This window comes from Charadrius vociferus, unplaced genomic scaffold (assembly GCF_000708025.1).
Source record: "Charadrius vociferus isolate BGI_N301 unplaced genomic scaffold, ASM70802v2 scaffold306, whole genome shotgun sequence".
NCBI classification, from domain to species: domain Eukaryota; kingdom Metazoa; phylum Chordata; class Aves; order Charadriiformes; family Charadriidae; genus Charadrius; species Charadrius vociferus.
In genome coordinates, this window is record NW_009648963.1 from 2,382,689 (window position 1) to 2,392,870 (window position 10,182).

The 10,182-nt window shown below is 35.6% G+C and overlaps 1 protein-coding gene across 2 annotated transcripts in view; it reads right to left on the minus strand.

Annotated features, from left to right (window-relative positions):
- LCORL (ligand dependent nuclear receptor corepressor-like) overlaps positions 1-10,182 on the minus strand; it is a 43,263-nt gene that overhangs the window by 22,090 nt on the left and 10,991 nt on the right. The window contains exons 2-4 of one of the 2 annotated variants that reach the window (XM_009887636.1): positions 7,561-7,626; positions 732-811; positions 333-462 (exon numbers count right to left, since the gene is read on the minus strand). In XM_009887636.1, the coding sequence (XP_009885938.1) occupies positions 333-462; positions 732-779 (178 nt within the window). In that variant the 5' untranslated portion in view covers positions 780-811; positions 7,561-7,626. Of the gene's footprint in view, positions 1-332; positions 463-731; positions 812-7,560; positions 7,646-10,182 lie in introns of those variants that run through there. The other variant, XM_009887635.1, reaches the window with a different exon arrangement.

Sequence of the window (10,182 nt, forward strand, 5' to 3'; positions counted from 1 at the left end):
GCTTAAAATTCCAGAGAATGGCACCTGAAATTGGCATGAAAACAAAACAGCAGCTCATAGTAAAAAACCCAGTAAAACATAATGAACAGGGATTCAAGAGAATGTCACACAATGTAACAGGACTAACAGCAATGGCAAGTAGGAAGAGTAGTGCCTCATTTGGTGATTCAAGTAAGCAAGGGAAAAGATGAAGAAAAACCAAATGAATAAAGAAGAGCAGCAGCATTCAGTAGATAAATAAAAACTCCTCAGGAATCAAAATCAACCCTAAATCATTTGATTCTTCTAGGTTTGTGTCATATCTCTTAATATAAAAGACATGCTTTTATTACCTTTCTTTCGAAAGAGTGCATTTAGATAGTTTTCTGCTTGGCATTCAATCTTATCAGTGTTGGACTGGCCCTGAGATGACAGTTCCTCTGTAGGCGTTGACTGTGAAGAACCAATGACTGATGCACGATCCTAGAAGACACACGAGATTATAACATCTTTCAGAAGTTAGTCTACTGGTAGTACAATATACAATTAAGTTATTGAGTTACAGAGTGAAAAAGAACCACTAAAAAGATATTCACTATAAAACCAAACAATCTCACTCCCTCTCATAGCCAAACTATCTCGAGTAAAAAATGCAGTATTAACCTATTTGCAAAATTCAGTTCTCCGATTCTTACTTTCATACCAAAAATTAGGTGTTGGGGAGTCATGCTTGGTATCATGTTCATACTTACACTGACTGTTTCTTTGTGTAAATTACAAAAGGAACATTTCTCATCCATAGACCAGTCAGTTAGCTCTTCTGGCTCACAGTCTTAAAAGAAGAAAGAAAGCTAGATGTTTTAAACAAGTAAAAATGGATTTTGAGAACAAAATACACATCCTACAATTCTCTTAAATAAATTCCATTATAATCTAACATGTATTTATCAGTACAATGTAGTCAGTAATAGTCAACTCTTCAGATATTTCCAAAGACTTGTCTGGTTCACATAGCTCTACTTTCAAATAGCAGAGGGCACCTTTTTAAAAAAAATTTCAATTGATTACTTATTACAGTTACTGGAGGCATCTGAATACTGTAAAACAAGCTCTGAATTCCAGTCATCTTTCCTTTTATTAAAAGTGAGTAAACTTGTAGCAAACTAAGCTAGGAATTAGGATACGGGCTCCTTGCCATTTGAGCTACATATGTTGTACTTACGATATTTTAATTTGTTTTACACCATCACTATAAGTAAACCAAACTCGTATACTCACTTGTAGCACTTGATTTATTTAGCAAACTTCAAAATAACTATATGTTTTATCATGAGACGTACTTTGGTCTTGAGGGAATATAGGACTTAAACAGACTACCTATATCAAGTCCAATCTTCTTCTATTGAATGGAAACACACCATCTATTTTCTTTAAACAAGTTATTAAGCTCCATTTCAAAAGTTAAGAGCTTCCGCCACATAGTCTTCTCTTCCTGAACCACCAATTGCTTTAAAGCTTTTCCCACACCAACTGTGCTAATAGTTAAAATTAACCTTCTAATTTCTTGTTTAAATTTACTCACGCTAAGTTATTCCAGTTTGCTTTTGTGGCAACATTGTTCTTAAACAGTTATTGTTCATGGGTCTTTAGCACCTTGATGTATTTACAAAGAATATCATTATCCTCCCTTTACACTTCATTTTGTTAGGCTAATCTAGGCCTCCCAGTTTTTTCTCGTGAAATTCAACCCCATCTTTTCTGCAGCATTCTCATTTGAATACCTGTTTCCTGAACACAGGCGGCCAGGATCCCAAGATGATGCTTTTCTTTTACATTTACATCAGACTTCCTTAAACCGTAGACAGTACTTTTCCTACAGTATCCTAGTTGTGCATGAGTCTTTATCACAGCTGCAGCATTTTGGCAGGTGAATATGAACCTGATTCAGCACAGCACCAACATCCTTCTCCATCCCATTCACTTCCAGTTCATGCACTTACAACCTGAACAACCTTCCCGCTCCCCTTATTAATTACCAAATGCATTTCCTCCTTTTCTCCGTACCACTAAATTACAACCACAGTTCTGTTCGGAAGGTTCTTGAGGTTATCTGCTTTCAATAACACACTATGCTGGGTTAACCTTGGCCGGCTGCCAACCCCCACCCAGGCTCTCACTCCCCCTATTCAACAGGGTAGGGGGAGAAAATAAGATGGAAAAACTTGTGGGTCAAGACAAAGACCAATTACTGTCACAGGCAAGCCAGACTCAAGTCAGGGAAAATTTATTTCATTTATTGCCAATAAAAATAGGCTTGCATAATGAAAAGGCAACTAGAACCACCTTACAACCCCTTCTTTCCTGGCTTCAGCTTCACTCCTTCATTCTACTCTTCTACCTCCTTAGCCACCCCAAACACCGTAAGGAGGACGGGGAACTGGGGAGACGCAGTTCCTCTCTGCTGCTCCTTCATTCTCACGTTTTCTCTCTGCTCCAGCATGGGTCCTTCCCACGGGCTACAGGCCTTCATGAACTGCTCCAGCATAATGATTTCCACAGAGCACAGTCCTTCAGGAAGGGATCACTCCACAAGCCCACAGTTCTTGCCAGAAAACCTGCTCCTGTATGGGCTCCTCTACAGGTTGCAATTCTTGCCAGGAGCCTGCTGCAGCATGAGCTCTCCACAGGCTGTAGCTGCCTTCAGGGCACCTCCACAGACTGCAGTGTGGTCATGTGTTCCAATGTGGTTCTCCATAGGCTGCAGATTCTACCTGTTTCACCACAGTCCTCTTTCCATGAGCAGCAAGGGAATCTCTCCCTCCGGTGCCTGAAGCACCTCATCCCCATTCTTCCTTCTCTGACCTTGCTGTCTGCAGGGTTGTTTTCCACTCCGCCCCCCAAAACTGCTGAACTTTTACTCTTTCTTAAATATATTAGCATAGAGGCATCATCAGAAAGAAAATGAATCTGAAAAAACTAAGGTTCTTCAGCACGAACATAACCCAAGTATCTCTGTGTTATTATTTAAATATAGTTTACTCAGCTTTAAAATGCTAATTTAGAACAGAATTTTGCATTAACAATGTGTTATATGCTTCCAGGGACACAAACCAGCAGTTTTGACAAGTTGGACAGCCAATGATCAAAAACAGACACGGGATTTTTCTTGATTGAACAGTAACAAAAAAATGAGCTATTTTTGCTGAATTAATCTAGCTGTCTCAGCCTGTTAGAGCTATTCCTTTAAGATGAAAAAAACCCCACACTATTCTTTCATAACAAGTTCATGTTTTCATAGTTTTCCTTGCAACCACAATAAATCTACTTATGAACGTTAGGATTCTGCACATAACTCCAAGACAGGTTTTACATTTTCAGAGACATTCTTCTGCTTTGGAATCCTGAAGTTCCACTGTTAAAAGTCTTACTAGAGAGCAATCCTTGTGTGTCGCCAAAAAAGCAAACCTCGAGAAACATCAGCTCTACATAACACTAAATTTATTCAAAGTATAAACCATGTACAACATATTAACTATGCCAGTGAGCTAAGCAAAACTGCTATCAGATAGCAGATCTATACCAGATACATCAAATGCCAGGCATCCAACAGTCTCAGGTCACCACCACAGGAAACATACTGAGACCAGTATTAGTTTTTAACTACAGATAGACAACCATAGTCTCAGAAAGATCAGAGGCACAGATGGCACTTTAAACAGGACAACCTTTCTCTTAGCTGCATTCAATTTAGGATCATTATCATCTCCCCTCCCCATTATCTTGCTTGGGGTCAGCTGATTAAAGATTTGCTGACAACCTACAACACTAACCAGCCCATGAAAAAGTTGTTGAGACTGTGCAAAGAGCATTTTAAAACCAAACATGGTACAGATTATTAATTGAAGTCAATCATTTAGTACAAGGCTGTTAAACCTATTTCCATTTTTTAAGAATAAAATGGGGAACTTTGACAACAACTACTACCTTTTTTCATTTCTTAAGCCATTCAAATCTTTGTTTCCCCAAACCATTTTCCCCCAGAGTCATGCTGAATTAAGCAAATTAATAGACATCTGCAGTACTGAACACCTTAAAATGTGAAATAATTGTCTAGTAAACCTAAATAAGTAGCTTAAAAAATTCAACCCTTACCTTCCAGTATGTTCTGCATTACTATAATAACGTCCCAATAAATTTTCCAGCTATTTGTTACAATTTTGAACAAATTATCCCCTTCTTTTTCATGGCACTACTGCTTCCTAATAAGTACATTCAAATGCCTGAGGTGTTTATCATGTTCCTTCATCTTTTTAACTTCATAAAAACACATTTCTAATATAATCTTTCACCCCATTACTTTATAAATGAATAAATATTCCAGAACAACCTAAGGAAAAACAGAAAACATCCTCAAATAAACCTTTCATCCTGTACAAAGAGGCTTTTTTCCTGACAGAGAAAGAATTATAAGAAATGCTTTTCTCTCACAAGTCAGTTTTTCCTCTGTCCATAAGAGAACAAAACTGCAGTGTATAATCCCCCCAAAAATACACATGCAGCAGATGATTAAAGTTTTCTAACAGTTTAGCTAAATATCTGTAAGTAGAATGTAAAGAATAAAAATTTACATGTGAATCTACTTAGCTGAAAATGGGTATAAGCAAAGGATTAGAGAGCCCTAAGGATTCAATGACACAAGAAGCCTCCAGCTCATTCAGACCATGACCAAGGTCAGATGCCAAGATACAGAACTTGACACCTTTGCAACCAGAAGCTGTACTATCAAAGCAGTCAGGAAAAAACCTGGTGCTGAGTAACAGAGGTGACAAGAACCATTTAAGCAAGTCCAAGGTAAGTCCTTGTACATACACATCATATAAGTACATACACATCATATAAGAATTTCAAGATAACAAAAAAATATCTTGCCATCTTCAGGTAACCATCTGTTGTTACTGGTGGCTATTGTAACTCAATTAGTTTGGCTTCTCAGCAAGATCATTTCTGAGGTTTACAAGATATTTTCTTTGAAAAGTAAAAAGCCTAGTAAAACTGAAGTGTACCTTTTACCATTTAAATTTGTTATTACAGTTTATTATTCTCTCAAGCAACTTTGAGAGAATGCAATACAATAATTTAATCTATATATCAAATACAATTTCAAGACAGAACTAAGGAGGAAATAAATCAACACACTCACATTTTATGCACAATAAATTTTTTTCTATGTTACAAACAATACATATAACCAACAATGTAAGAGGAAAAAATGCTATTGTAGCTAAGTGGCATCTATTTCAGCCAATTGTCACACATTTCTGGTTAAGACATAATTTTTTGAGGTTTGTTCAAAGAAATACACACTCTCACTAATGAAGCATAATGCTGCATGTTGACAGTACAGTGGTTCAGTAGTTATGATGAGAAAAATGGACACCTTACAAGAGGCAGTGATTTAGACACGTTGCTAAGAGTCTCAAAAACCTGGGTTCTGATTCTACCCACCATGCATATGTTTTGTTAACTAAGGCATATAATTTATTTTGTATCTTATATTCATTATCTGTAAAATGAAAAGTAGCACTTAAATTATGACAGTGAAAGATAACAGGTTTTACTCAAGGGCTTTGTGTTAATCATTATAATGCAATTCACACCCAAGTTAGAAATGGCCTTGTATCCTATACTATGAGGTATGCCTCTACTGTTGTACAAAACATGGCAAATTCAAACAGGATTATTTAAGTTACAGTTACTGTATCTATAAAAATGAACCAAAAATAGTAAGCTAAGGTGCGCAGCCCAACTTATACTCTTCTTCATTTCTTCTGCAGTTGCTCCAGAAGTAAAATCAGTTTTACAGATGTGTCAAACATGGAAACAGGCTTTAACTCTTGAAAAATTCAAGCACATTACTGACAGATATTCTTGCAAATCGGAAAGAAAATAGGTTTAAAACTTTACATTTAAGATAAATATGAATTTAGTTTGCAGGACAGTCACCGGGGCATCAAATATCAAAGGTCCTCTGCAAGCAATAGAAATAGCAGATCTTAAATAGGTTACAAGAAATTTTCAACTGCATGAGGCAAATAAGCTAAAACTTTTTCCATAAGACAGCTCAAATACATGCAGGAACTCTAAAGGAGTAATGTAACACCTTATTGTGAACTATCAGGTTCCTTTAACTGTAACACTTGTATTCTGGTCATTAGCTTAGTACTTTCTGACTTCTTACACAAAAGCAAAAAAAGAGCGTCCTGAATTTTCTTTCAAAATGTAAACCCTTTGATGCAAAAGAATAATAAAGCTTTAATCATTAATCAGTGTAAAGCCCAATACATAGCAATCCATTAAATTACAACCAGAAAAAAAAAAGGTACTGTACACTATTATAACAATGCCCCGTTCTCTTTCCAAAGCAGTAACATGCTTGTTTATCACAGCAGATGGGAGTACTACTCAGGAAAATAAGCTTTAACCCAAATTTACACATTTCTTAAATGTTTTTAAGTCTTATTAGTGGAATGCTTAGCTTTACGTGGCAAAAAATATTCTTAAAATGTCAGTAAAATCCTATTTCAAGTTCTTGCCCTTTCCCTTGAAAATACTGTGTTATGCATTATGATCCAGGCCAAGGAACTTGCACAATATTAAGATAACAAAAACATAACCAAGTAAAGCAATCATTCCAAACCTATTCCAAGCAAACATAAACAGCATATGCCACTCTGCCTCATGTACTAGCAGCATGTATGTTACATGCTTTACAAATTATACCATCAGATAATAAATTGTAAAGAAATGAAACGAAAAATTTTCAAGGTTTGGTAACAGAAAACATTTTTTAAAGTCATGAAAATGAACTTGACAGAACACTTCTTTCAACACTTCAAAGCAATTTTGTGCTGGATTTTCCTCCTCTGTTTTGTTAGAGATGGATAAATCATTTCTTACTTAACTAACTAAAGACTCTGGTGTTATTGACAGCTATTCCGGCAAAACCAAACCCATTTGGAATAAGGTTAGGTCTTATAAGGGTAACAGAAAATACATGGGTTTTTTATATATATATATATACACAGACACACACCAAAATATAGGTATACTTTATCTATATTTACATATAAAACCTAAAATCTTAATTTATATATAAGACAAAATATATATATTAAAAGCTTAAATTTTCTTGACCACTCCAAGAAAACCAAACTAGCAATCATTACCTTCCTTTTCCCAATTAATGCTGACAGGAAGCTGAGCAGCTTGTCTTCCCTCTCTAAAAGATGCCCGAAAAATTAAGTAGGAGATGCAGTATTGCAGAAAAGTAAATCTTTCTCATGAGGGCTTCTCAGAAAAGCTTAGCTAATCCAAAATTTCCCTGCATAGGAACAAAACCTAGGTACCATTTTACCTAGTGTTTTGCCTATACACAGTATTGACAAGAACATGAAATAAACATTAGAAAGAAAAACAATTGATGATTTCCTTTTTGACAATTCAATATATACTTTAAACTACCTTTAGCTAAGAGAAAAGCTAGTAAATTAAGATCATCGCACTGAAAGCTGGCTCATTTACCTTCAAATAAGCTGAGGTCTCTTCGTAGCCTTGGTCCATAAAGCCCTTCTAAAATACTTTCAAAACCTGGAAACAAAAGAAACATTTAAAACAGTAAACCAAGACTTTTTGAAAAGAAAGCAAATTAAAAAACACTGGCAACAAGTATTCTCAAGTTCTGAGAGCAATTTCAAAAATTGTTACATTTATCACACAAATATTTACTCCTTCCACTATAGTACTATTCAACAGAATTAGAAGATAAAAATAAGACAAGGCAACTGCCATCTGCACACAATCAGCCTATTAAGCCATGCCCCAACAACCTCATTAGACTTAAAATAACTACTATAGAATCTTAAAGGGGGGAGGATTAGCCTCATAGCTCTACACAAGTGAAATAGTCTCAGCCTTACACTGAGAATCATAATCATGTATGGAGGGGAAAGAAACAAAATGAAAAAATAAAGGAAACCTTCAAAATCAGAAACTTCTCATTTATGATCACCTGAAATTATATAAGCGGTGTATGCTAATATTTCTACAAATATAAAAGAAGAAGCTTATTTTGCTTATGATATCATAACAGGTCTCTCTAGTCCTCCGTATCTGTACAAAAACATTTTAAAATTGAGGATTAGATGAATCCAATCATTTTCCAGATTTACCAGCTAGTTTGTTCAGGTTTTTGGTAAAATCATATACTGTAACAAGGGAGAAGAGACAGAGCAAACCAAATGATTTAAAAAAAAAAAACCACAACAAAAAATACCAAAGCAAAACCTAACAACTCAAAAAACCCAAATGCAAAAACAGAAGAGAAGATAAATGACAACCAATGAAATATGGTGAGAATTTACATAATCAGTATAACAGAAGTTTTGTTCAATATAGAAACAGTTTCCAAATGCCCCCTATTCTCCTTCCAAATAATAAGCTGATTTTCAACTAAGAGGATAATTCAAAGCAGTGTTTGAAGGTTCTCATTCTTCATACTCAAGACCTGTCTATATTAAAGATGTAACCATTTTGCAGCTCTTTGCAAGACTATTTCATCATCATGCCACATGAAGGATAGCAATATCTTCAGGAAACAACTAACTACCATCAACAAAGAACATTCAGAATCATAAAATTTGCTCATCAGCTGTGATGCCCTCTAAGACAATGCAACATACTGCTCTCATAAAAAAAGTGACATTTACTTTAGGTTGTATGTACACTAGCAAACAGAAGAATAAATATGTACCATATTTTAAGTAGCACATTAAATAATATATTAAAATCCTAACGCAGACAAGAGAAGCTATCTTAACACACAGGAGCTGTTCAGCTTGACAGGTCACATTTTGTTAAAATTTACCATTCAGTTTTGTATTATTTTATAGTTTTAATATATGAATTATATTTTTATTACTAAATGCAATTCATTATAGTTGCTATAAATCTATGATGTGAGCTATAAATGTATTTATATCTATTTTAATTTTCCACTTTTCTTTGTAATAAGTATAGCCCTATGCAAGAATGCAAATTAAGTGACAAAACCACTGTCCTCTCACAAATATATACACACGCTTTTTAAACACAATCTACAGAAACTAGAAAGCAAAATTCCAAGGCCCAAGCATACAGTAAAAATTACCTTAAAGCATTATCCACCGACTCTTAGATTCAATGTAATATAAATTCACATCATATTAGCACTGCACAAATTCCCAGTTCTTCTGGCTTCAAAGGGTTATGGACCAAAAAAAAAAGCAAGACAGATGAAGAAGTCTGAAGTTAAGACAGCAATTGCCCAAACACGACAGTCTAGAAATATAAAACACACTATGTGTATTATGATCATTGCTATCATAAACTGCAAGCCACTTTAGCTCAGCAGCTAGCTAATACATAGGTTCTTGCAAGTTATTGTCACTGGATAAAGACATGAATGGAGTGAAGTATCTCTTGGAGACAGTTGTACTTATTCCAAAAGAACAAACACTATCTCCCATTTCTTAGCACTTTGTAATTCAAACAACAGGATGCTTGTTTACTATTCCAGCCAGCACCTAAAACCTCCTTGGTTTTTGGACACCTACCTCCCTCCCAGCCCCCCCGTCTATGGAGGGTGTTATTTGTTTCTGCCTTTACTTTTGTGCTTACATGTATTTGCTCGCTCTACTGCCTGCTCCTGCCTATGCAAAAACATGAGCACAGAAAACCCAGCTCTGTGAAAGAGCAGTTTGTTAAGCAAGAATGCAATGTCCAAACAGCCTACCATACACCTGTATTAAAGATGGCAATTAGCACATTGTGAAGTTTTGGGGTTTTTTTGGGTTTTTTTTGTTTTTTTTTTTTTCGCAGAACAAATCAACACCAACCCACTTCTCTGCTAGCTCCATCCCACTCACTCAAAGTGACACTTCTCTTACAAGTCCTCCCAGAACTTCCCCATGAAGCCACAATTTAGACTTACTCAATATGATCATTTCCTTCCTCACCTTTGGATACTGGATCCCTTCTTTTAAAAAGACAGTTTACGTGTACAACCTAACACCATAGAGAGAATCTTTTTCCAGCCCTTATTCTAAAGTTTTCCCAGAAAAGATGTGTTGTACTACCACTTTGTGCAGTTTTCTTCAAAGTTGTTCT